General features: G+C 41.4%; 1 protein-coding gene across 4 annotated transcripts; it reads right to left on the bottom strand.

The window, feature by feature from the left end:
* Positions 1 to 61: 61 nt before the first annotated feature.
* taok2b (TAO kinase 2b) lies at positions 62 to 27474 on the bottom strand. 4 transcript variants are annotated; one of them, XM_038736188.1, is made up of 20 exons: positions 26933 to 27474; positions 24420 to 24560; positions 23560 to 23631; positions 23358 to 23459; positions 22242 to 22287; positions 22046 to 22142; positions 21646 to 21759; positions 20772 to 20863; positions 20496 to 20589; positions 18456 to 18537; positions 17154 to 17321; positions 15550 to 15756; positions 14723 to 14928; positions 13480 to 13681; positions 13061 to 13189; positions 12636 to 12839; positions 11659 to 11898; positions 6190 to 6402; positions 3970 to 4152; positions 62 to 3459 (listed from the first exon to the last, which is right to left on the bottom strand). In XM_038736188.1, the coding sequence occupies exons 2-20, from the start codon at positions 24549 to 24551 to the stop codon at positions 2530 to 2532; spliced, it is 3513 nt and encodes a 1170-aa protein (XP_038592116.1). In that variant the 5' UTR covers positions 24552 to 24560; positions 26933 to 27474; the 3' UTR covers positions 62 to 2529. The 4 variants fall into 4 exon arrangements, with proteins under 4 accessions (XP_038592116.1, XP_038592117.1, XP_038592114.1 ...); XM_038736189.1 differs by having other exon boundaries at positions 13504 to 13681; XM_038736186.1 differs by lacking the exons at positions 62 to 3459; positions 3970 to 4152; positions 6190 to 6402 and having other exon boundaries at positions 7599 to 11898.
* Between the last annotated feature and the right edge of the window lie 323 nt (positions 27475 to 27797).

Genomic DNA, 27797 nt, shown 5'->3' with positions numbered 1-27797 from the left:
TACATGTGTTAAGACCCTTCTTCCTTCTCCTCCTCAATCTTGGAATTAGCTTGTTTTGAATATTTAATAAGGATTTTAACCCCACCCCACCACACCCCCACCCCTGAAAACTCTGCAAAACACAGATGAGCCTGCGTTGCTTCTTCGTCTTCATCTTTCATCCAGGCACAACACAGGGATTCCCTGCTCTCGCCATAACCTCTGACACTGACAACAACCCGTCTAAAAAAAAAACAACACTACCACACTGATTTCTCCGACACGAGGGCCGCCCAGAACCCGCCAGTCTTAGTTTATATAAGGAGTTTATGCATGCACTGAGATTCCAACCAAGCATAAAGTAGTAGGTTATACAGGGATTTGTCTTGAGCTGGTGTTTCCGAGTCATACAAACAGCAGGGTGATTATCTTTTTTCATTTTCTTTCAATTTAAAAATTTAAAAATAACAACAACAAAAAAAGTCCAGTTATTTCTGATCTCCTTCAAGTAAATGACGGGAGGAAGAACCTCCTGAAGCATCATGTGCACCGTGCTCACGAAACACTGACTGGTGTCTTTATCTGTGAGGACGGGCTTCTGCGGTCACAGCTGCTGTGACTGCACAAGAGGATGGCCACGTTCACAGCAGCTCAGTCGACACCCATCCTTTCACACTTCCAGCTTGTCTTCAGCAGTACGATCATCAACTAGGATTGTGCGCGTCTCTCTTCATCTCTTTGTTCCCCCCCATGGTTCTGTGAGAGGCTCTGTGAAACTTATTCCTAAACTGAAAACAAACAAAAAAAAAAAAAAATGCATTTACATTCCAGTGCCCAATTGAAAAAATCTTTTTTTTTGTCTTCCCAGAGTCCAGAGGAGGAGGTCAGAGTTCACGTGAACAGTGGGGGGCTTAACTGTTATAGGAGTGTTGTTTGTTTTTGTCTAAAACAATGTGGCAATATAACCATACTTTACCGCTCAACACACACATGAATCATTAACAATTATTAATAATCCATTATTAATAATCATTAATACCTTGAACACACACCATACCGGATAATGCAACAGTTTTTTTTAAAATCATCTATGTTTTTTTACAGTCAAAAGTGGGCTCTTTTCTTTTCGCAAGAAAAATGTGAACATGATTACAACAACAATTACATCAGGATTAGTTATGGCAATATTGACAGCTATAGAAAATGCAGTTGGAGTTGTCGCTCTAACTCTTGAATTCAATACTCATTTGAATATATCAAAATTACTATTATTATCTTTGTTACTCTATAAAACCAATGACTTGTTTTTTGTTGTTTTTTTTCCAATATACCCATAAATATTTACAGTAAAGATCAAAAAATGTGGGACACGTGATCTTGAATGCCAGTGAAACTTGGACAGGTACGGTACATTTCAAATGTGTTTGGTCATGTTTTACAAATTTTTTTTTGTACATCTATCTCATGCATTGGAGTGACTCCCATAGACACCTATGTTGTTTAGATACTCAATATGTCATGGATGCCAGAAAGCCTGTATTTCCCCTTTTTCTTTTTGTATTTGTACATGTCCACACAAATCTTTCTCCTCATCCCAGCTGCATTTTTAAAACTTAAGTCTCTTGGCCTTTACAAACATTCTGTATATTCATATTCAGTTTTTAAATCATCTTGCAGTCATCAAATAAAAATGTTGATAGCGAGACATCCCTTTAAGAACCCCTTAAAGGCATTGGTGACGTTCCAAGCAACTTGTTTTTGTGTTTTTTTAAATACACTTAGTACAAAAAAAATAAACAAAACATCAACATTTGTAAATTATTTAAAAGTTTTTTCCAATCCCCAGCAGGCCGGAGACTAAAGTAACCCATCTTTTGTGATTCTCCCCCTTTTTTCCTTTCTGAAGCGGACGTTACAAGTGCTTGCTAGATATATCTGGACACTACAGACTACATACAAGTACGTACACAATGCAAAAAACCCACATCATTTTCCTTTCTTCCTCCCCCTGTCCTCTCTCTTTCTCCATTCCAGCATAGAACATCATAGAAGAAGACATGGCTGCCGTCCCCCATCTCTCTCTGCAGCTCTGGGAGGGGAAAAAAGGCAAAATATCCCTCCTTTCACTCTTCCTGTCTCACTTTTGTACAGGCGGTAACAAAAGATAAAAACACTAAACACAAACCTCCTCTTTAAAAAAAAAATCTAATATCACCTTAATCCAGTGGTATTATACGTGGTTACATTCCTCCCTCCCTCTTTTATATCTGTGAGAATGGGAGAAACCCTCTCTACCCACCCTGAGTCTAAAGACGCAGGGAGCAGCTCAATAATGTCAGATTGTCCTCTCTTTGCCTTTCTGTGTGTTAAGAGGAAAGGGTGATGTCCCTAAATCCTCTGCATTTAAGCTGAGAGTTGAGATCAGTCCGAGAAAGGATACAAGGAAAGGTGGCAAGCTGAGAGTATTGAGGTGCAACCTGTGATAGCTACCTTCCTAAATCGCTCCCACCCTTTGTGCTACCACCCTGCCCGCTCTTTTCCTCCTGCCGTCTAAGAGTAGGAGAGGTGGGAGCCGTTAGAGATGTGTGAAGTGACTGAGGTGCTTCGGCTCAGGACGCCGTCGCTGCCCCCGGCTCCTCCAGGTCCCCCACCGGATGCCGTCCTCCTCAGGGGCTGGGGGCTGTTCCTCAGGGCCATCAGGCTGGGGGCACCGCGCACACCCAGCCCGCCGCCGCTGTAGATCCCCCCCTGCGAGGAGGAGGAGGAAGAGGAAGAGGAGGACGGGCCGGAGATGGAGGGAGGGGCAGGCGGCGGGGGAGGTAGCATGGCCAGGGACTGGGAGGAGGAGCGTGAGGGCAGGTGATGGGAGAAGGGCAGGGGGTGTGGGTGGGCCAGGTCACCGCCGGAGGCCCGCACTCCGGCCCACTCCCGCTCTCTCTCCTTCTCCCGCTCCCTGTCTCGATCTCGGTCCCGCTCTCGCTCGCGGTACAGCTGCGGTGTGCTCTGGTGGTGGTAGTGCTGGGGCAGGTGGTGCCGCTGATGGTGGGAGGAAGAAGAGGAGGAAGAGGAGGAAGAGGACGCGGAGGAACGGGACGAGTGGTGCACCTCCCTCCCGTCTCGCCCCAATCCCAGGGCCATTCCCAGGACGTGGGAGGAAGAGGAGGACTCGCTCCTGCGGTCCCCTGCTCCACTGCCGCTGCTGATGCCACTGCTGCTGCTGCTGTTGTGGCTGCGGCGGGAGTGTTGCTGCGGGGGCATGCCGTGGCTCCAGTGCCCAGCAGAGCGGGAGCCGGCGGGCGGGGCGTTGGAGTAGCCCTGCATGGGGTAGGCCTCACTGGGGATGCCTGTCAGGGCCATGTTGCTGAAGCCCAGACGCAAGCTCTCTGAGTCAAAGGACTCGATCTCGCTGGCCTGCCGCTCTAGGAGGGTGCGGATGCGTTCTGAACGCTCGTTCTGCAGGGACAGCATCTCTTCCTCAATCTAGGAAAAGAGCAACAGATTAAAACACAATGTCACTTTTCTTCAGCTTGTAGCATTACTGAAAGGTTTTCCAATTTTTCCCTAAACAAGATTCAAGATTTTGCATTTGCAAATGTAAAACAAATTTTTGTGAATGTTTTTTTGTCAGCTGCTTTTTCCAAGTCCAAGAATGAACTTTCAATCTCAACGTTTAAGCTAACATTGATGAGAAGTCCTTACAGAAGATCGTGATATGACTGAAAGCTCCAGAACAACTACTAAGAGGACCTTGTGGTGAAAATCATCCTTAAAAGTGCTGTTGATAATGAAAGTAAATTGTAGAAGGCTCAAAACAGCAAATAAACTAATGATACTAGTCATCATCAATGGTCTACTGTTACCTTCCTTTGAAAAGAAATCATATCCAGTTTGCAATCTTCTCTGCAAGCCTAACTGAATTCCTAAAACTCACCAGGGGCTGCATTTTAAGGAGCTTTGCTTTCATAGAAGTGTTTGCCAAAAGGCTCTAACCCTCTGCTCCAGCAGGGCGCGGCGGATGGAGACCCTCTGCTCCAGGTCCTTGACCTCTCTCTCATGTTGCGTGTCGGTGTGGATCTTGATCTTGCTCTGGTAGGCGTTGAGCAGCTCCAACTCCTGCTGCAGCTGCATGCGCAGCACCTTGTACTCCGCTTCCTGGGTCTCATCCAATCGCAGCTAACAGACAGAAAAAAAAAAGTGTGATGAAAAATGGAAGTGGCAGGATTGCATTGGCAACGAGTTGTGCTTTAGTGTTGACAGGTAGAAGAGGAAAGGTTTAGAAAGTTTAACCAAGTAGAAAAGAGAGGGCGATGCAGAGAAGAGGATCGGGAGTTGTGAGTTTTGTTTAATCAATGTTGGGCTTGCTGTATTCAATAGGATGAAGTTAAGAGAATCATAAAGTTCTGTGTAAATGTAAGAAACTGTCGAACTAAAATCACAACAAACGAATATAAATTACAAACTTCAGCACACATTCTACTGATAAACTAAAATGCATCAGGCAGAAATACTGCAGGTGTGTGAACAGGATGTGAAGCGTTACTGACTGTTCGGATATCATTTCAAAAAGGTCTAATGCAAAAATTGTAAAAAGCAAAACAAATGGCGAAATGTTGCACAATAGTTGGTTCCAGATAGAAGATTAAATCTTGTTTCAAAAGACATTCTTCATTTAAAACATTTTTTTTCCTCCCCTGACGTCAGGATAGAGTTTAATCAGCGAGTGGGAAACATTCCCAAAGAGACTTTAACCAGAGCATGAGAAGATGTGCGGACGATCAAGGGCAGCAGGGATTTGGCTTACTGGGCTTATGTGGCCTGCTGCCATGTGAGGTAATTGAAGTGGCACAGGGCGTTATGTCACTGAAGGGAACGAGACGTTTTGTCAAGTCCCATCCTCTTCCTACTTTCATTCATTTCAAACCCTGGCACTTGTGTCCCGCGCTTAGAGGGCAGCTATGAGTTAAGAGTTTAGCTATAAAGGGACTCACTGTACAAAAATGATTTTACTATTAAAAAGAAAGACTCTCCCAAGGAGTGGTGGAATGGAAGTACAAATTTGAGGTACTTTTTTTTAACAATTGTTTCAGTTGTTTTTGATCCAAACTTTTCATGGTTCCAGCTTCTCAAATGTGAGGATTTGCTGCTTTTCCTTATAATAATTTTAGTTTATTTTACTTTTGTCCAACTGTTCGGGCTCTAGGTTGATTGGGATGGGCAATCAAAAACATTATCAACATATTAATCCATAATGAAAATAATCATTAGTTATTTATTAGGGTTTATTTAGAACCCTTTTATAAAATAGAACACCTAGAAACACCATCAGCCTCCCCCCTAATAACTTAACTTTCAAGCTTAATATGTAAATAAGACTCTTTGACACAGCCAAGTGGAGTTGACGAAATTCTGGTAAAAATAACTGTTTTTAATACAAGAGCTACCAAATTAAAACAATTTTCTACGGTCATTAAATAAGCAAACACGTCACAAGCTTCAGCACTGTAATATTTTTACTTTAAATTAGTTTTCACATTAGTAGAGCATTTGGGTTGTTTTTTTTTTGTTCTTGTTCATTTGACTGGGACAAATGCATGAGACATTGCTTCATAAAATATACACGACGAAGAAGAATATGTGGAATAAAAAAACGAGGATCTCTCTGGTTTAACTGTGTCGATTTGTATCCTTGTTTCTTTCAAACTGTCCATGCTGAGTAACATTATAGGAGTGCAATGCCAAATTGGTGGAGTCGCCTTCTAAAGATAAAACTGAATGTATGTAGCTTTATTATGTGGCTGAATATCAGTGTTCCTCGTCCTTAAGTTGTAGCTAACCTCACTCACATTTCTTTTCTGTACAGGATTGTAACATTTATCCTCTGAAATAAGATGTCAATTTTTTTTAAAACTGTCATCACTGCTTAGATGTCCTCTATCAAGACGGGACAGATAATGTTAATTTATCAAAAATTCAGTGTAAATGATATTTAGGAGCTTTTGTACAGGAAACAGGATGAACATAATTTGGTATAAAACTGGGAAATGTGGGTTTAGGTGGAGATTAACACTGAGGGACCGGGAGGAGGCTTGTTGGCTGGCAGGCAGGAAGGCAGGCAGGCAGGGGGGCAGGCAGGACGGGCCCCCAGGCCAGGCACAGCAGTGGTGGTGTGGTGCGAGTGTGAAGTGAACGACGTCTCCTTGCCTTACTCACAGCCTGTGTGGACAGCATATCATTGATGGAGTGGTCATACTGCTCGGCCAGGATGGCCAGCTTACGAGTCTGCTCATCCTTCAGCCGCTTGAGCACGGCCTTGTGGTCCGACTTGGGTGTGTTCTCCAGCAGGTGGTTGCGCAGGGCCTTGTACTGACGGGTCTGGATCTTACAGGTGTCCTGGAACTGACGCTTAATCTGTAGCTCTTTGGACTGGAGGAGAGAGAAGAGAGATGGAGGCAGCTGGGCTAAAGTGCTCCTATGGTGTTATAAATGAACATGGTTAAATACAGAAAATCAGGAACAACTTTTTTTTTTTTTAAATAAACAATTTCTATCAATTTTGCTGATGACCGATCTGAAAAATGTACACCATTAACTATCACAACTTTAAAGAATAAATACCTGTCTCATGTTGAATCTTTGCCAGTGATAGCATCATGGCCAAAGTGAAGAGGATGTGTACACTCTTATTTTCACACATATAGTTTGCTGCTTTATTATCATATTTATTATTTTCAGTTGTGGATTTTTTTAAAAGCTACACTCACAATCAACTATATCTTAAAAGGGATGACAATGAATCCTGTGCGTGATTACTGTGGATTTATGCAACAAAATATATGAATCATATACATTAATGTTCTTTTCAGCCAGTGCTTTAAACTCAATTCCTACTTATGTGTGTTGAGAATGTTTTTTTTTTACTCTTAAAAGGTATTTTCATACATTTATTAAAGTGGCTGACCTGCAGATGAAAAATAAGCCTTTTGTGCATTTGCCAGGTGCCAATTACTGATTACTTTTCTGATGTAAACAAACCTACAATTTCTAAAAACGTTTATAACTTTAGCTCAACTGAAAATAACTTTTCACTCTGAATATACGGACCTGACTGCATTCGGATTGCAAAGTGTGCCTTTAACTGAAATGTGACTAATGTGTATTGACTTCTAAAACCCAGTTATTTTTCTGTCTGTTTAAATTTCATTTACAATTATTTTCATGCACTGAAATTTAAACTTGTGATTTGGCATATAGCACGTGGATTCAAATAACACAGTAAGGCCTTTGAATGACTATATAGCCATTAGTTAACATCCATATTATATATGTTGATTTGAAGTAGTCCTGGCAGAACCTGCTGGCATTATTTTGGGGGATTTTGGACAAAGGGAAGGGCACAGCAGATAACACAGATAAAATGTGTGACGATGCAGGAGGATTGATGATAAACAAAATGGTAAAGGGATCTTTCTGTACCATCTAATTTATCTATATCTCTCTCTATATATATATATAGAGAGAGATATAGATATAGATATATAGAGGCTGATAAACCAGGGGAAAGTAAACAAATGAAGGCATGGTAATAATGGAAACAAAAATCATAAAAACAAACAAGACAATGATTTCCACACAAAAGAATTTATTTTTTGGGTAAAGAAAAATCTGGAAGTATGACAAAATATTTTTCTATGCTTGCTGGCACATGGCCGTACAGTACGCCAACACTCATGCAGCTAAAGTGAGAATAAAAGGACAACAAAATGGCTGCCAAACACAATGCAGTACTAGTCTTATAAATACTGCATAAATTAAATATTTTAAAAAAACTCAAGGTGATATATCTCTCAGACGGTGTCACAACAAACAGAATACAAACATGTAAACATACACAGAGGAACAGGAAATAACTGATACTGGAACACAAAAGTAAATCAATGGCAAATAAGTTACATTCAAATAAAACACAAGGTTTGCTGTGAAATGTCTTTTTTTTAGCGAGACATTCCAAATGCAGGACACCTAAACAAAGTGCCCAACTTTTTTGTTCCCCCCGTGTCAAAATACAGTTAATACTGAGTTTTCCTACTCAGTAATATTCCTCCATGTAATGACTCCAATGCCGTCCTTCTGTGACACACAGGGAATATCATCCTACATAGTTAGCATTTATAAGCACTAATGCATTTTATTAATCTTAACCAGACTTCCCTTGCAAATATGCACATTTTTACTCTCAAATCTATGAATGTCACAATCGCAAATTTTCACTGAAATTTGCTTAATTTAACTTAATTCACTTAAAAAATTTACACATTAGAGCAATGTGGTTTTTAAGTCCTCAAATTTGCGAAAGTAACAGTAAAATTTGTTTTTGGTCCGACTGAAGTACAGCTGAAATGATTGATCGATTTGTTGGTCGACAGAAAAATGATCAGCAACTATTGTGATTATCGATTAATCATTTAAAGCCATTTTCCCCCAAGAAAAAATAGGTTCCAGCTTCTCATATCAGAGGATTTGCTGCTTACTCTGTCATATATCAGTCTAAACTGAACATCTTTGGGTTTTGGACTTTTGGTTGAACAAAGTAAGATATTTCAGGACATCACCTCAGGCTCTGGGACATGATGGGCAATTGTTACTATTTTTAGACATTTAATCAAAAAAATAAAAAATAAATAAAAAAAATCTGTAGATCATCAGATCATTAATGGGAATAATCTTTAGTTGTAGCCCTAAACTGAAGTGATCTGTTCTCCCATTTGTTTGTTTTTTTGTCCTTGGGACAGTGCAAAATGAAACAAATGCTTTAACTGGACACCTTCTCTCCACACGATCATGAACTGCTCAATCTCTACTTTCACATTCAGTAGTTGCATCAATCTTTGGACTTCTTTTATGATTGCGTGTCTCAAAAGATTGTCTATATGGCTTCATATAAATTAAGCTACACTGAAATATTAAATAAGTTTTTATTATTTTCTAATTTTACTACTCCAAAAGTATATCCTGCATTCCTATGTTTCCACTATAAATGTAGGATATGTCACTTCACAACAGAGTTAACATTTGTGCAAACTGTTGTAACAAGGCACTCAACTGGTTTAAATTTATGTGATGATTAAGGGGAAAGATATCTAAATGTTTACATGGTAAAACATAACAAAATTATTGCATAAAGAGCAATAAAAAACAGTACATCTAACTAAAATCTGAACGATAATAATTTCACCAGCTGTAAAATAATATCCAATGGTGTCTTCGGATGAAACAATGTATTGGATAGGCTTAATGTTCCAGCTAAATGGCCTCAAACTTCTGCAAACTATATTCCACTTTGACTTCTAAACATAGAAATTATGCTTCATGTTGTCCTACAGTGGTCCCAGATATTTCTGCTTAGCTGTTTATTGCACTTTCATACTGACTGAGAGCGACCTGTAGTGTTTGGGGTGATGTTAGTGAAATTATTCCAATACGTTTTTTCTTTTTCACAGTATTCAGCTTTGGGGAGTGAAATTATAGCCAGGAACCTATGCAACACTGTAATATTTGTTCTAAGCACTGAGATAACAGTGCACCCAATGAAATAAGACCAGTATAAAAGAAAAACAAAAGGATTGCACAAAAACGGTCTTAAAAAATAACCATAAAAATATTTGTCTTACAAATTAAGAGCAAAATTATAAAATTCAAGAAACTTTGAAGAACTTTTACAAAAAGCACAATAATGAAATGTTAAAACTTCACTGGTTTGGTACAGCAACAGTGGGTTTAGCTGCAGGTTTCTGTTTGCAGAGCCCACTGATTCAACATGTGCAGACATGTACACATGTGTGGATAAGCTTCAACAGCCAAAATCACTTTCAGCCAGTGCACACATATATGTATGTGCACGTGTGCAGGGTAGAATATGTCTCATCTTTAGGACATGCGACCAAAGCTCAGTTTGGGGAATTATGTAACAAGAGAGACATGTGGGCCCAAATCAAAACAACACACAAATAATGGAACATAGAGCATGATCACGCTCACACACATCAGCACACGTCCCACTCTTTTCTTTAATTTGTCTAACTCTTGCTATCTCCATGGTCGAATTTTTCCCCTGACAAACCTTCCAGATGCAGTCCGTCTCAACCCACACTCCCACCTCACCTCCTCACGAAACATCCTCTCCCTCTCTTCCCTCCTCTGTCTCTCCCTCTCTCTCCTCCTCCTCTCCCTCTGTCTCCTCTCTCTGACTTCCCTGGGCAGCAGTTGGGGCAGCCTGCTTGGGATTTCCTTCTTCAAGAGGCCCAGATTTAGGAGTTTGACACGGACGCTGATCGGCAGCTTTTTAAGGAGCTGTCTGGCTAGTTTTAGCACTATGGAGTTAGCCAGGTCTGCCAAGACCCCGAGGGGCCGTCTACTGAAACGCCTCACCCAGAGAAGGCCCTTGGACAAGGGAGAGGTGTTACTGCAGCGAGCCTGATACTCTAAGGGTAAGCTCTTCAGGGGGACTGGGATTTTGGACTGGCGCACACCCCAGTTGCGCCCTGCTTTGGGAAACATCTCATAGAGGTTACGCTCAGCCATACCACCCAGCACTGACTGGCACATGGCAAACAGGGGTCGAGGCAGTCGGAAAAGGACGCGCATGCAGAGGCGGTTGACTTTACGAGGTGCGTACTGGAGGAAGTCGCGGGCCGGCCTCACAATCAGCACGACCACCAAGTAGAGAGAGAGGAAGAGGGAGGGAGAGCTGAGGAAGGAGGCGGAAATCAAGATCATGGGGATGTAATAAATCCCCAAACTCAGGGAGAGTCCTAAACTGAAGAGGCCGCTGGCCCAGAGGCTGAGCGACAGGTAGGTGGAGAGAGACAGAGAGCAGCAGGAACGAAGGAAGAGGTAGGAGAAGAAGAGCGCCAAGAAGGCAAGCTCCGCAGAGAGGAGGACCGAGGCCACCGAGGGCAGAGGTGGTGAGCGACGGAGGGAGAGGAGGAAGATGGAGAGCAGCAGCAAAGTGAGGTTGGAGGGCTGAGCAGCGACGGAGAGGGAGAGGAGGAGGCAGATGGCGTGAGAGAAGAGCGAAGGCAAAGACGTTTGGGCGGTGGAAGGAGAGGAAGGAGGGGGAGAGGTGGGTATGGGCTCCAGCTCCTCTGGAGAAACAGGGAAGTAAAACTCAGACAGCTCATCGATGTCTCGCTCACGGAGCCGTCTCTTTTCCGGGGACAGGGATGAGATGAACTCTGACGGGCAACCATCGGCCACGCCCCTGCCCTCTTCTTCCTCTTCATCGGTGTCTACATGTTCAGTTTTACTGTGATCATCCTCGTACTCCCACTGCACTCCTTCTACTTCCCTCACCTCTGGCCCTTCTTCGCCAATTTTCCACTCCTCCTTCTCATCCTCTCTGTCATCATTTCCCTTTGGTTTATTCTCGTCATCTACCTCATCTTTCCCTTCAACCACAGAGACGCCCTCTACCTCCTCATCTTTGAATTCCAGTACCGCTCCATCAAGCTCATCCTGACCATCATACATCTCTTTCTCTACCATCTCCCTCTCTTTTTGTATCTCGCCCTCCACCTCTACTTGTACCACCCCCCCCTCACTGTCCCAGCTGCTGCCCAGCCCCTCTGTTGTCTGGCCCTCTCCCTCTTCGGGAGACCCCTGGCTTTGGGTGCTCTCACTCACTTTGAGGCTCTTGGGCTGTTGGCGGACCTCCACGGCGTGTTTCTGACGCAGCTCCTGCTCACGCCTCTTGTTGTACTCCATCTGGTTGGTGAGCTCCGTCTGGTGCTGTGTGCGGATCAGCTCGGCCCGCGTATGCTGCACCAAACCCAGCTGGCGGAACTCCAGCTCCTGAGTGGACTCGTGGTGACGCAGGAGCATGGCGCACTCCAAGTCCTTCAGAGTCTGCTTCTTGTTCAGTTCCTACAGAAGTAAAGCAGATGAAGAACATGCTTGGGCAGCCTGCTGTAGAAGAATATTTTATTATGCATTTCTCATATACTTCTTATATATTTCAATATATATTGTTATGATATATTGTTCATTCAACCCTATTTTTAAAGGCAGTTAGTAGTGTTGTACTGGACTATATTATAATTAAAGATATTTTTAATCTCCTAAAATAAGTATGCAAAAGTATATTTCTCATCATTGGGAAACATTGAAAACTAAAGTAGGGCTGGGCGATATAGCCAAAAATGTTGTCATGATAAAAACATTTCATGTCATTCGATAAATTATTACGATAAATGTCAAATCGTTATTTCTTTCAAGTTTAAAGGCAGATTTTTGCTCCTGAGTGTAAATGGAAGAAATCAGATGGTTAATTCTTCTTCTTTATGGCCAGAATAGGACAAACACTGAAAATTATATTGCGATAATTATCATTATTGCTTTATTGCCCAGCCCTAATTCAAAGGTCAAATAAGAACATGCATTGTTTGACAACTTGCTATGTTGGGAAAGCCCAATAGCAGAAATATCATATAATTTATTTAATTAACAATGAAGATGATTTTGCTACCTGATAATGTAATTTACTGAGACTAAGTTTGTCTTTGGGAAGTGAATCCTACTGGACTGCTGTTTTTTTTGTGTGTTTTGTGAGAATTGAATTGTTGATCCAACACTGACACGCCCATCAAATATAAAAATGGTACCTCTCGGAGCAGATCCTGCTCCAGGTTGTGGCGTGCCAGCAGCATCTTCCTCTTGTACTGGCGACACTGTAGCTCATAATACTGCCTCTGCCGCCGCAGCAGGCCTGCCTCTTCCTCGGCCTGCAGCTGCTGCAGACACTCCTTCTGGTGCACCAGCCACTCTTGTTTCTCCCGCTTTGGTGTTGACTGGTTCTCATTCAGTTCCTTGAGTGGCAATAAGTACAGTAATATTAGATGAATAGGCATGGTTTCAATCTGAAAGAGCAATGCTGTTTGTGTAGTATGATGCAGGGTTGATATTAAGTTAGAGGGTGGTGGCGTCAGTATTATCAGTTATATGGCAGAGCTGATTAACAGTGGAAAATGTATGCATTTTAATGGTAGTCAGCTGACTGGTGACACACTGTGATAAAACCTAGAAGCACCTCTTTGAGCTGCTCCTTGCGTTGGCGATACTGCCGTTTCTGGGACTCCAGCAGACTGGTCAACTCCTTCTTTTGCTGGGCCAGTATGTGCTGCTGGAACTTCTTCTCCTCAGTCAGGACTGCCTTTGTCTGAAAACAACAACCCACAGTCTCATTAACATGATCATTGCAAGAAGCATAAAATATAAAAAAAGGAAAATTAATAAAAACACTGGAATATTCACTATAAATCAATATTCACTGTAAAGCAGGTCTCTGTCTCACATCAAAGATCTCCCCCCATAACTTTCTATGGCAGTTCTGTTTTTACCCGTCTTCATGATTCTCTTCCCATTCATCCCTCACAAATGTTCAAGTCGTGTGTGACTTGTCTAGTTTTCCCCATGTCTTATTCATCTATCCCTCCGTTCCCCTCTCACCTCATTCGTCCTCCACCAGCTCACCTCCTTCTCCAGGATGACCTGGTGCTTTTTGGAGAGTTTTTCTCCCTCCATGGAGAAGCTGTTCCTCTGATTCTCCAGCTCTTTGTCCAGTCTCAGCTGGTGCTCGTCCATCTCTGCCTTCAGCTTGTTCTCCAGGCCCATCAGCTGCTTCTGGTGCTGCCGTCGCATTCGCTTGTACCTGAGTTGCAGAGCATGAAGTTAGCCTCTCTTTGAAGTTCAAATGTTAAGGGTGTACATTTGAAGTATGGTTAGTATAAACAGGGTTCTTGCATCATTTTAAAAGTCAAATTTAATTTTGGGTGATCAGACTGTGATCGGGTAGCACTTGACCACATGAAAGTACATGTGTAAATGCACCGAGACACAGGACAGATTGTGATCCAATCAGCGAAACAACCTCTGGAGGTGGTCAGGAACACCGTGACTGCATGGATGCAAATGCGTTGTCTATCCACATACAACAACTACTTGGGCAGAAATATCTACTGGTCACAGTCTTCTGCAAATAAAATCCAAAAGTCTGACAGTGCAGACAGGAGCCTAGACAGTGTGTCCAGTCAGTGTTGTGCATAAACGTGCTCAAACAGTGGCAATTATTGATCATGCTCAGGTTTTTGGTGAACTGATCGTGTTCGTTTGTGAACGTGAACTAGGGCTAGGCAATAAATCAATAATGGTAATTATCGTGATACAATCTTTCTCAATAACAATATAACAAATGTTCAATAAATATTTGATTTAATTAATTTAAATCACAAACGAATTAACACTTTCTTTTCTATTAAGATATTTATTGTGTTGAGGAAAAGGGACTGAAAAATGATTACTTTATTTTTTTTTTGTTTTTTTGAATGTTCTAACTCAGATTTGTGAAGTGATCCACTGTTTGATACTAATATTAATGGTGGCGTCTCGCATTGTCAATTACTAAAAGAAAATCACACTAATTAGGCATTTTAGGTGACTGTGCGCGACAATTTCCCCACCAGCCTTAAACACACCATCAGCAAATTTAATACCTACAGCAAATTAACGGTAAATTTAAGATCTTAATTTCCCTGATTTCAATTTAAGACCTTTTAAGATTTTTTAAGGAGCCCACTGGAACCCTGATAAAGTATAGTTATTAGCTGTACAAATAAACTTGACAAGTGGCTTCTCTTCCTTTGTAACAATATGTGGCATGTATACCAACCCTGACACACAACTGCTACCTTACCCAGACATCTGCTCTCTCAGGGCCGAGCCCTGCTCATGTTCCTGGATCTGACGAGTGACGAGTGAGGCTGTCCTGATGGTGGCAAAGTGGTCTCTCCCTCGACGACGCCTCCCCCCACCTCCTCCCCCTCCTCCGCCAGCAGATGAAGCTTCTCGTTGTGAGTCAACTTCTGGCTGATAGGGATCATCGTAGATGTTGTCATGGCTCTGCACAGTGGAGACCAAGCAGGGGATAAAAGAAAGAAGAATGAAGAAAGGAAGATAATTTCTTTTTAAATTCTGTCTGTTTAAGCATAAGAATTTTTAACAGAGTCACCCTAGTGCTTCAAACTGAATACACTGGTTGTTTAATTAAATTTGGGGCTTTGGCAGTCAGTCAAGTGCACTTCATACCAAGCTGGGTGGTGATTTTCTGCTTCTACTCTGTAGGCGGCAACACAGACATGTGCACGGAGCATCTGCAGGTCTACACTGGTGCTGCCATTACCTACCATTTCCTGAAGGTGGTGCAAGTTTGAAATAGTATGATGGTTTGTTCATGGCTAGTATATAAAGCAAGACAAATCACAGGACTAAAACATAATAGAAAAGGTAAGCTTCCAATATCTTTACAAACTTTGATTAAAACTGATTTGATGCATTTTAAAACAAATTATATTTCTATTATGATGTTGTGATTTAAGTCTTCAGAAAGACTTTAAAGAATTATACTTGGCTCTATATGAAACTGATGAACATAGTGCCAAATGTGTCAAAGAGGGGTTTGGGAAGGGTAGGACTCTCCTCCTCAACATGTCCGCCCACAGACAGTAAAACCCTCGGACTGACCAGGGGCTTGTGCAGGACGGAGCTGTTGGAGGTGACTGTGTGCTCTCCTTCTTGCATCATGGCCATCTCCCCGCTGTCGTCAGAGCCGTCTGCCAGGCTGTTGACCGAGCTGCTCTGGGAGCTGGCGCTGATTGACATAGATGGCAGAGAGTGGGAGCTCTCCATGCTGTTGACTGTGCCGGTGCGCAGCATATACTGCTCCACATCCTGGTGGAAAGGAAAAAGAGGACGTTTAGTCACAAAGGTTCTGGGCACAAATATCACTTTTAGGATTGCAATTAGGGTTTCCTTAATTCATAGGGTGATAGTAGTGCACTGACAAGGGATGGTTATCAAGAAACTGTTCCAATTAGGGTTTTTACGATTGGATCACTTATGGACGATTGAAGGGATGATCAGCGATTGTTTTTTCATGCGCCGATATTAAGGCGATTTTAACTAACTCGCTATCAGAACTAAGACGACATAAAAACAGTCTCTAGAATCTGCACCACAGCGCGGTGTTTCCCAGTCATTGATTTATTTTTGGCGACACGACACACCACAATATCAACGCTGACTGCAACATACTACTGTACATACTATTTTATGAGTAAAATCCCAATTCATTGTGGAGCTGCACGCATCTCAAGTAGCCATGACTAGACTATGCGAAAATAGAGATGATCGTCCCCAATTGCAATATGTAATCGTTACCAAATATCCAAGAACGGTGGATTTGATAAGACACGTGTATTTCGATTGTGCTTATCAGTTCTTACCTTTTTCCATATTTCAGTGAAAGAACGCGCCGCGTTCAATGTGCGGTCTTTCAACTACAATGACACCCCAGATACAGTAGCAACGTCTCACGCTCAGGTACAATACACAGATGAGTTGACATTCATCGTTTATAAGGTAAACAAATCTTTCCAATATATATTATTCTTAGATACGAGTCCCCAGAGACGCCCTTCTAGTATGAAAACTATAAAAAGAAGATGAGCAAGGAGGAAGTGGATAAATGTCACAGAGCGGTGACAAGATCTGTGGTGAGGGGGTTTGAATCAGCACAGAAATTTGATAAGAACCGGAATTGATTAGAATAATCAGAATTGATGCGCTTATCCTATGAAATCCTTTCTGAGATGACATGGAGTAAAAAATTACACATACCAACAGTGAGTAAATGCAAAATGCACTCCCACATTCTTGGAATTTCCTTTTTGGGAGGGGGACAACTAACTGGAATTAAATGCTGACGGAAACAAAAGCCTTTGTACAGAGAGGAAGGGGCCCCATGTTCACAATATATATTAAGTACAATACAAAAGCAGGATGGATGCTAAAACCTGCTGTTTTCCCTTACAGTTGTACTCCGTTTTTTCCACCTCAGCCTGCAGCGCTGCTTTCTTTTTCATGCAATCTCCAGTTACACCGTTATTCATATCCTATAAATAATTTCATCAACCAAATCATTTTGAATCAGGACCTCCAGTATTTGGACAGCTCGTGAAATATATGGTACTATAAGATTTAGTAGCTACAGCTGGTATACAAATATTATATAGTATCAGATTGGACTCAGTACCGGCAGATACCCAATGTCTTTGTACAAGTGTTACCTCTTCCTCATCGCCTCCTTCTGGTGCGGGACCGTTGTGTGCCTCATGGAAGAGGATTTTCTTCATCTTCCGGTACTGAAGGTTATCCAGCTCGCGGACAGCGTCCTTGGTGCGGGCGATCAAGTCCATCACAACTGTCATGGGACGCTCTCTGCATAGGAAATGGTGCTGGGTGGACAGAAAGGTTAAGAGAAAAGGGGGAATAGAAATGGACAGAGGCACGGTGAACAATTTAATAGTCATAGGATTTTGAGATCAAGGTCCCGGTATATTAGGATTAACAAGAAGCCTGTACAATTGGGGTTGGGGTGTTAGTTTTAAGGCTGGGCGATTATGGTTAACATGTTGATCCCGATTATTTCCCTTTAAACTGGGATTCTGCTCATCAACCAGAACAGCAAAGGGCCATTTCTGTTAAACATCTATTATTGACGTAGAAGAAAGGGGATCTCCTTTCATGAAGTGATCATTCCCAGTTGACTGCGCCTCTAACAACTGAATTCAGTGATTGTATAACTTCATGCCATTGTTACTGATCTGGGTGGTGTTTGTGCAGTCTTGTCGCAGCACGGGAACATTTTTAACCATCATGCTTCCAGCAATTTACATCAAAGCAACGAGTGTATTATTCTGGAGAGTTTTTTAAGGATTTTCCAGTTGACGGGGACGCCAACATGATGAGACATAAACAGCAGCAGGACACTAATGATTACTGTAGTAGCTGGCTATATAGAGCAGAACATATCAAGTTAAAAAAAATACATATGTTGCCAACAGCCAGCAGTGTTGCATTAAAAAGAGTGTATTTCAATTTACAATATATACTGTAGCCACTAGGCATGTCTTCAATTGACCAAATTACACTATATTGGACCAATCAGTTTTTATGAAGAATATGGGCATTACTGATGGTACAAAGTTGCCCATAAACTAAACTACTCTGCCTACTTCCTGAAACTTCTCACACCCATGCTCACACTTCACACCTCCACTCACCATTTTTCCTTTGATATTCTCCTTTGAAGTTCAAGTGCTACGTAAATGTTTCCCCCAACAGCACCAAGCTGACCTGCTTGTTATGCCAGCGAACACATGAGTAGTAACAATCAATCATGTATACAGAGACTACAATAGTAATTACTTAATAGTGAATAGCTGGCTGCAGCTGAAGCTACTTATTTTACTACTTTATCAGATTTCCTCTCGCTTGATCATAAAAACAACCTCTAACAAAGATATAATCATATGCCTCTGTTTCTGCCTTAATATACAACATCAAACAATTCTTTTGACGCCGTGTACCTTGAGCAGCACATCAGAGGTAGGTCTGTCCTGGGCGATCTTTTGCAAACAGGAGTCCACAAAATTGCGGAAATAATCTGACCTGAAAATCATTTTAAAAAATGTTATTATAAAAGCACAAGACGTTCCGATACATGAAAGCAGCTTGTAAGTGTCGTTCCAACTGCAGCAGAGATCCATGAATTCAGGTGGTTTAATTTCTAATATTTTAAATTAGTTTTTAATATTAAAATATGCATTTTTTGTAGTTTACAGGATATCACAAAGCATTGCACTTAAAGGATTATTTCAGTATTTTTAAACCTGGGCTCTATTTTCACATATTTTAGTGTGAAAATGATTAGCAGGTACAAAAAGTTTTAGAATCTGTGCAGTAGAGATGGCTTCAGCCGGAAGCTGTGAACCTGCAACATTTTCCTTTGGCATTGTGTCAAAATTACATCCACAAAAAGTGCTTTTTCTGCCACAGACAGGCTCATATGGTTATATGAGGGGAGTTGTTGTGTTGGAGGAACGTAGGGCTGAACAATGAATCGTTTTCAAACCGAAATTGCGATTTGAAAGAACGCAATTAGCTAATGGTGAAGACTGTGATTAAATGTAGGTTAATTAAACAGCGCATCTGACCCGTTTTAAACAGTCATGCAGTTGCAAATTCTTTTCGTTGTTGTCCTAGTGTGACAGATCTGCTCACGACATGCTCCTCCAGTTACAGTCCTACTCACCAATCAGAGCGGGCACAGGGCGTGTACATTTTACAACAACAAATAAAACTGGAGGAAAATGTGGGATAATGGCTTCAGGAGAACAGACACAGGCAGCGGCTGTTTTGTTCGGCGCCAACTCACACTGAAGTGTTTCAGCAGTGGAGCACTTAGCCTGCCCTACATTGTTGATGTTTTGTTAATTTGTCTTTTTATTTTTGTGTGCTTCAACTACAGAGAACAGCTTTCTGTGAGCACGTTCCGTTCTGCTCTCTGCGGGCTAACGTTACATATACCTGCGTTTATTGTTGATGTACGATTGGGAGTCTGCACAGGGTGTTTTATTTTGAAAATTGACTGGATTCTCTATGACGTTGTGTGTCTGGTTCATCTGCTCTTTGCTGGCGGCTTCAGTCAAAAACAGACTGGCAGTGAATATTGACTTTAAAAAAAATAAAAATTAAATTAAATTAAAAAATCGAATCGTAATCCCAATATCTGGCAGAAAAATCGCAATTAGATTTTCCCCCCAAATCGTTCATCCCCAGAGTAAGGTTAGGAAATAAAGTTCACTGCAAAAACTCTACTCTCAGAAGATTTCAGAGCGAGACTTCTGTTTCTTGTTAAAAACAAAGGGTGACATCAGGAGAAATTCATAGGGATCCTTTCCATGATGTTGTCAGACAACTCGTATGGCAGTCTGAGCCTGTCGGTGGCAAAAAGAAGCCGCCACTTGTCAGCTGCCAGGCCAAACCCTGCACGGATTTGAAAACTTTTTGTACCTAAAAGTCACTTTGACACCAAAATAAGAGAAAATAAAAAAATATCGAAATTATCCTTTAAGAATCTTTAAAATTGGCCCATTCTGACAGAATCCTGTGGCAAAACAGTAACGTCACACAGGAAGTGATAAAATCAACGTTGTTACTATTCGCCATGTGCTTCTAGATTAACTGATCTGCAAGCAAGTCAGGAAAGTTTGTATATTGTTTAATGTAAACTATCTGCAACAGACTGAAGATGCAAATTCTGACCTCTTCTCACCAGACGGTGCCAAATTAATCTAATTTCAACATTTTTAACAGCCCTTTGTCAGCAATGGTTTTATCAGTCAAATTAATCTGACACACCTTGTAAACTTCCTGTTAATGGTGTGTAAAACCATAAATTTAATAAATCCTTTGAAAAACATGATGTTGAAATAACATTAGAAGCTCTTTTATAAAAGCAACATTTATAACATAATTTCAAGCAACATAAAATCAAACTCATGGTGCAACAAAAGTCTTATGCCTAAAAGGACATAGACTGGTTAGGAAGTTTCACCGACTCTCACCAGTGATTAGACTGCAACACAGGGCTCTCATTCTGGGCGATGTGGTATAAGGCACTCATAGCATTCATGTTGAACAGAGGAGGCTTCCTTTCCGCTAGAGAGTGACAATGCACGACATAGCGTGACAGAGAGTGGCAGAAAAAGAGCAAGAACACAATAAAATAAAAAAAAAGAAGAGAGGAGAAAGCAAAGAAAAAGGTTGGATGCTTTCAGCTTTGTGAACACACACACAAAAAGAAAAACACTCTTGCAGAACATTTTACGGCCATCTCTTACCCAGCTCTATGCAGGTAATGCCAAGTGACCATACATCCACCTTCCCGTCGTACTGACCCTCGTCCATGGCCAGGATCACCTCAGGGGCCATCCTGCATTGGGGACACAACAAAGCAGCTCAGCAACTTCCAGCTCTTTTCTCTTTGATCCTGGACCAACACAGAACACCACCTCAGGGCTCACTGTCATCCCCCAATATCTATATTGTTGAATTGCAAATAAAATTGAAGCTACCTGCACGACTAGTTACATTCATGGGTAATAGGAGAAAAGTGTTTATTTGTGTGAGTGGGGGAAAAGGTAATAACTAAAGAAGTAGTATTCTCTCTAAAGTAAAAGTAATGAGATTTGAATATCAAAATATGAGAAAATAAAACATTTGTGCATACATTCATCAAACTTTGTTTTCATTTTACTTTTACATGTTATAATTAAGAGTAAGATTTATGATATCAAACCCCATGTTTGATCACATTATGTTTTTTTCCCTTCTAATTCTAATACAGCATCACCGTGTCAGTTTAATAGAAAGAGTAGAGGAGGTGTACTGAGCTTGATACCTTCCCAAGCCTAGTTACCACACTTACTAGAACTGTCTATAAATCAACCAGGTCCGGACTCTTAAGGATTACAACTTTAAAAGTGGCTTTCAAGTATATTAAATTACATGGACATACATGGTGGAGCTTAAGAATAAAATTTTTTATAAGCCGGGAACGTTTTGTTTTAGTAAAAGCCTGTTTGGCAAAGAGCAAGGTGAGAGCTTGTCTGGATCATAATTTGGTGTAATTCTTATGAATTCCCCGAGAAGTAACTGTTCTCAAACCATCATCTATGGTGAGGAGGTCACTGTTGACACAGTCTGACATCTCACCAGTAAGGTGTTCCCACGAAGGAGTTGGCTGGGGCGACGATGGAGGCAGAGCCGAAGTCTCCCAGTTTGACCTGGCCCGGCTCTGTAAGCAAGATGTTTCCTGCCTTCACGTCCCTGAGAGAGAGAGAAATGATCAGATAAGAGAAAATGACTGGTCAGGGAAATTGTGAGGAAGACAAAACACACATAGACGTGTGAGAGAGAAAATTTATTATTAGAGCCCGGAGAGAAGTACAAGATCGTGTTGTTGCATAGTGTGTGAGCACATACACCGTTGCATAAGCTTATCTTAGGCTGCGCAGTTTGTGCTTTCTCCCCTGTATTTGTTTCGTCTCTTGTCAGAAGTGTGGGCGAGGAGAGCAGAATAGATGCAGAGAGTGAGAAAAGGAACAGGGGTTACCTGTGAATCATGTTGTGAGAGTGAAGATACACCAATCCCTGCAATGCACCATGGGTTATGGCAGCTATTTCCACTTCCTGGAGGGGTTTCTTGTGGACTGGGAGAAGAGCAATATTAGGGGATATCAGGCATTGTTGACGTGAACAAACATTAACTCGTTAGCGTTTAATTACTCATTTGTTTCTTTTCTACTTACCTTCTAAGAGGTCAGAAGCTGAGCCCAAGCAGTACTCCATCACCAGCTAGGAGAGGGACACGGAGAGAGTTAAACTGCATGCTATTTTATGAAGACTAACCCAGGAGAACACTTGACATTAAGGACTTTTTCCACACTTGAGAGTTCAGTAATGTTATTAAAGTCGAGCGTCTCCTAAAGTCTGCTTCAGATGAAAGTGATTAACGTGGCTAACAAATGTGTCACATTAGCGCTGTCTGTCATTATGTACAGTAAGAATACAACACTGTACTCCTGTAATCCTCTTACAAACAATTAGTACAGCAGATAATTGCAATTGTTTTATCTTTTAGGGTGTTTCCACAGCAGCAACCGTTTCAGGGGGCCAAGAACTTTCAGGAACTGTGGAACAAAAGCCCCGTTTCTGCCGGAGGAACCAGGGTCCAAATTTGGTTCCAGTACGATAGTTTCAGGTTCTGTTTGTTCAGGAAATTTCAAGGCCGAGTTTGCAGGGCTGACTGTCAGCAACTTGGTTAGCACTTCAGAGATAAATAAGTAAGTACTGGGTTCCACCTGTATCAGTATTAGTACGAGGGGTCTACATTTCTTGTTTTATAAAATAACCTATTACTGTGGAGACAGACGTTCTTGAGTATTCAGTTTCCTTTTTTACTCAAACATCTGAGACATTAAACAATAAATACAAAGATCATCATAATGACTATGTTTCCTCATATGTAAAAATTGTGCTTCAAATGCCGCCATCGTTTTTTAACCCATCATCTGCTGCCTAAACGTCACGATTCTTCAAATGCAGTGGAAGTGCAAACAGGAATACCTGAACTTTTCGGACGAAAAGGTCTATTAGCGGTGCGAATGTTTGCACTGAAAAAGCATACTGGATGAAAGTCTACACTGACATGTAGCTGTTTAAAAGGGGCTGCAGAATTATGACATTTTCATCTTTGTTTTGTGTGCTTTACATGGTGCTGCTTACAGAACTGCTGTGGATTTGTACCGCACGTTAACTTTACGGTCATTGATTTGGATCTAGTCCACATTAAAACATTTTAGCACACAATAATAACATTTGTAATTTGAACCAGGTCTAAAAACACCCTAAGTGCACACACTCACCCATGCTGTGTGCTCTCTCAGGTAGCAGCCACGGTACTCAACAGTGTTGGGGTGGCGCAGCTTCTGGAGAAACTTCACTTCCTTCACTATATCCTGCCATTTCTGGAAAATAAACCAAGACACTCAATGATGGGCACAGCCGACTGATAACCTGATATCTCGTCTGCGATAGATGAAGGATTAAAGAGTTTCCAGGTCTTACCTCATTGGCCTGTTTGCCACTATAGGACATCTTCTTGATGGCCACCACCTCATTGGTGCGGATGTCATGGGCCTAATGTGTTAAGGTTCGGGATAAACAAACGATAAATTACTTCTTAGTCTTTTTTACACAACAGCCAACAAAGAAATCCCTATTACATAAAACAAGTATTTCTGCTGAGCCTCCTTCTTCTCTTCTGCCCTCTCCCGTCGATCCCTTCATCCATGACTAGCTCCTTTTCACCCTTCATTAAACAGGCCTTTTCATCCACCACTTGCGAGCTGTCCTTTGTCCTTGACTCGCACCATGCTTTTACCTTTTTCTTCTCTTACTGACATTACCGTCATCACCACCTTCCCTCCTGTCTGACAGACACCATCTCTGACCCACAGCATCCCTCAAGGAAATCAATACTACAAAATTCTTACATCTCTAACAAGTGAGAGTCAAAGAAAATCTTTCCTTTATCTCACAGCAGACCACATTCAAACACTCGCTGTGTGAGTGTATGTGACTAAAAAAAAAACAACCTTTACACACCAGAATTCAAGAACAGATATTTTATATTTTACACATATATTTGTATCAGCAAAGTATTATAAGTAACCTAACTGAGAAATAATTACTAGCAAGTGTTTTTAATATATCAAATGAATATTGAAGTTAAATATTATTCTAATTAATACAGCTCAAATTTTAACTTTAGTTATTTATTAAATCGATATCATTAGACCAGTGGACAGAGACAAAAACTATTTAGACCGGTGTATTGACAAAAAATGTATAATTAAGGGCTCTGCCACTGCTGCGCCAATGTCCCATTACTTTCACAGATCCAAACACCAAGTAAAGTAACTTACAAAGTAGACCGCTCCGAAGCTGCCATGGCCGATCTCCCTCAGGTCTGTGAAGAGCTTCTCGGGATCCTCCCTGAAGAACAGCTCAGCCACCTCCGGGTCCTTCAGGCTCCCGGCCCGCACACTCGACGGCATGGCCAGCGCCTGGTGAGCGTGGAAGAGACACACTGGGTAAGCGTCTGTTATTTGGAAGGATTGCCAACATTTGTGTTGGAAACATGAACCGCTGAGGAAATACTGTCAGTGACTTCTCTGGGCATTTTAGATTATTAATTGCATCTATGTTTATATTTAGGTATTGTACATGTCTGTTTCGCCTTTGTTAAATTAAATTCATTTAAGAATTTGCTTTTCCATTCTACAGGCTCGAGTCACTTTGGTACACGTGTAAAAAGTGTATCTTGCTCTAGATCAGCATTTAAACTGTCTAAGATTACAAAACCTGTCTGCATGTGTGTTGATAGTGTGCATCAGCTTGGAATGACCATCCACCCATCTGTCTATCTACCAGAATATAAGGCAGAAAAATATTGGCAAAACCTAACATGGCTGTATTTTTACACTGCATACATATTGCATAAAATATTTAAAAGTAGTGAATTACCATAATGTCACCAGATATGGTATTATGAAACTTTTAGCTTCTCTAGATCCAACTGAAAATCAGGAAGAAATGACTACCTGTTAATGCACCACATAACCCAAAATATCTCAAAATGGCAGACGCAACATTTCTTACCACCAGCAATTATTTTTTATAATGTTTTCTTTAATCTTCTCCACTCGGGATTCATAAATCCACACAAAGAGCGTTATATTTTATATTGAGATCATGGTCATGAGGAGAATCCAGCACCAAATGGATTTACAGTACAGAATATAGCCCGACGATACTGGATTTCATTTTACAGTATCAACTTGGCCAATGTCTCAGTATAGCTCTCTAGTACAGAAAGACATCTCTCTGAAAAGCAGCAGGCCAAATTTTACAAGACACTGTGAAAGTAAATTGCCAGCTAGATTAGCTAGGCCCATGATTTGCCTGCTTTGTAGGAGCAACATGACCACAAGTTTTACCTGAGCTTTTAAAGCACCAGAACCTGTAACTACTCTGAGATTGAGATCTGTCTTAAAAGGTCATCAGAGGTTTCCTGACCAATTATGGAAATATAGCCATGCTCACAATAGGATAGGAAAAATATGTGGCTATTGGAAAACCCAGATTAGAGGCTGAAACTGATCACTGAGTTGATCAGTTTAGTATGTCCTATAGTGTCACTACATTCCCTAAGACACTAGAGATTTGTCATATATGGGTGTCTGTCAGCTTAGCAGAAAACATTCAAAATAGCTTATTTACACTAATTTGTTTTCAAAGTTGTTGGCAATTTGCATTAAAATTCCTAATGAATTACATGATCAAAATGATTAGGGATTGATAAATTACTGCAATGGGATAACCATACTAGATGTGTGCAGTGCTCCTACAGAAGGGTTACATGAAACTACATAATTTTACTTAGAGTCACAGACTATGTAAACTCAACTTCATATTATTTTTAAGGCTACAGCTGCAGAAAATAAATACACGTTACACTGGTTCAGTGTTTGTGACACAGAGTCAGAATATAATAGATAAAATTGTACATATTTTATGCTTAAAGGTGTAGCTGTATGTGCAGACAGCAACTGATCATTGTGTGATAAACTGTCTGGCAAGTTAATGGCCTGGCACTGGGTACATCATGAGATATTAGGATGTGGTTAAAGGTTAATGTGGAAATGTAACACATGCTCCATATTCTTTAAGTGGTCAGTAACACAACTAGGACTTCATGTCAGGATTCCCAAACACTTCAAAATGAACATGCATCTGACAAAACATTTCTTTCATGGCCATTTCGCGAGTGTTAAAGAGGAAGCATACTGTTCCCTTTGAAAATGAGAAGTTCCTTAAATCTTGCAATGAAGTCTATAGAAAGCTCTGAATCTAGCCTCTTCTTTTTTAAGAACCCATCCAATGTCATACTCATTACAGAAAAGGCAACAAATGCTTCAATTATTTGGTTTCAATTAAGAGTATCTCTCAAACCTACATGCAATTTAACAACCTTGGAGCACCCTGGGCACATTTTGGAAAACAAAACACATATTGTCCTTGGCTGCTGAGACAGTGAAGTAATTATCTAGACAGTTGCTTGCTGTCAGTATTCTGCACGGCGTGTGCATCTCAGCTGAGCAAGCTAGATGGCTTTTGCACTTCACTGGTCAATTAGGCTATCTTTGCTCTTGCTCACCAAAGATGTACGACATGTATTCAACAGCACACAACAACAACTCCAGGATGGCTGTGTGTTCAGGCTGCAGGCCAACAACAAGCTTGCCTGTCAATGTCAACGTGTCCAGGGTCTGAAAATTAGGTGGTTAATGATGCTAGCTGCTCCTTTCCGTGCAAACAGGAGAGAGAGGTGCATTCAGCTGCTTTAGCATGCTGAATGATTTATAACATGTCTTACCGTGGCTTTTGGGATCCACTGTAGCTAGCTCTGGAGCTAGCTAACCGGCCTGGCTGGAAAATATTGGTCTCACTCCCCTTTCCTCGGCACTGGTGTCTATTCAACACGAACAAACCACATTCTGTCTGCCGATGCTTTTACCCAAACCCCTCTCCATCCTGATGCTCCCAGTCAATTGGACAGCTAGCACGTCTGCACGACTTGACATGGGGACAGTGCCAGTCAATTAAAGTGACAGCTAGCTGACTGACGCCTGCCAGCTAGTAGCAGAGCTGTCTTCCAAAGAAAATCAGAGGCTAGCTCTAGCTGCTGTTAGCAACACTGCTAACTATATAACGTAACGCCAGGAGCTACCCAGGACGTTTTCAATGGGAAACGGAGTCATTAATTTCCACGGGTCCGCTCCGTGCTCCACGTTGTGCTGTCATTACGTTAGTGTTGTCGGCGGATTTAATCTCCAGTTCGTGTTATCCCCATTTTTGCTCGACTCTCATCCGTTTTTGTTCAGGACTTCATGATGGCGGCGCGGGGCGGGAGCCGAAAGGAAAGCGGAAGCGCTCTTCTTCGACGCTTTAGAAAGCAGGCACACGAGCTGCACCGCTGCCTTCGTGTGGCCGAAGAGGTTCGCCAAAACAGCAACACGCTAAGTTAAAATAAACAATTAGGTTAGCTATATTAACAGCTATCCCGCGACCCTGTACGCAGGATAAGCGGTTGACGATAGATGGATTGATGGATATTAACAGCTACGGTAAACAAACAGCTAGGAATATACAATTTGACATAAAGCTGTCCATCTGTTACTAGTGAGCAGTCAGTATGTCAAATTGGGATATTCAGTGAGGGGGAATCAAAGTAAAAACAG

The sequence above is a fragment of the Micropterus salmoides genome, unplaced genomic scaffold, assembly GCF_014851395.1.
Source record: "Micropterus salmoides isolate LMB-PRFRI ecotype aquatic unplaced genomic scaffold, ASM1485139v1 Ms_hic_scaffold_21, whole genome shotgun sequence".
Classification (NCBI taxonomy): Eukaryota; Metazoa; Chordata; class Actinopteri; order Centrarchiformes; family Centrarchidae; genus Micropterus; species Micropterus salmoides.
This window is presented reverse-complemented; position numbering and strand designations above follow the sequence as displayed.

What these genes read in the sequence shown, in the direction of transcription:
- taok2b (XM_038736186.1), bottom strand. Translation starts at nt 24,551, where the DNA reads ATGCCGTCGAGTGTGCGGGCCGGGAGCCTGAAGGACCCGGAGGTGGCT. An exon ending in TTCGTGGGAACACCTTACTG is followed by an intron (nt 20,864 to 21,645) that starts GTGAGATGTCAG and finishes TCCCCAATGCAG; the next exon opens with GATGGCCCCTGAGGTGATCC. An exon ending in GCTGGTGGAGGACGAATGAG is followed by an intron (nt 13,190 to 13,479) that starts GTGAGAGGGGAA and finishes TGTTGTTTTCAG; the next exon opens with ACAAAGGCAGTCCTGACTGA.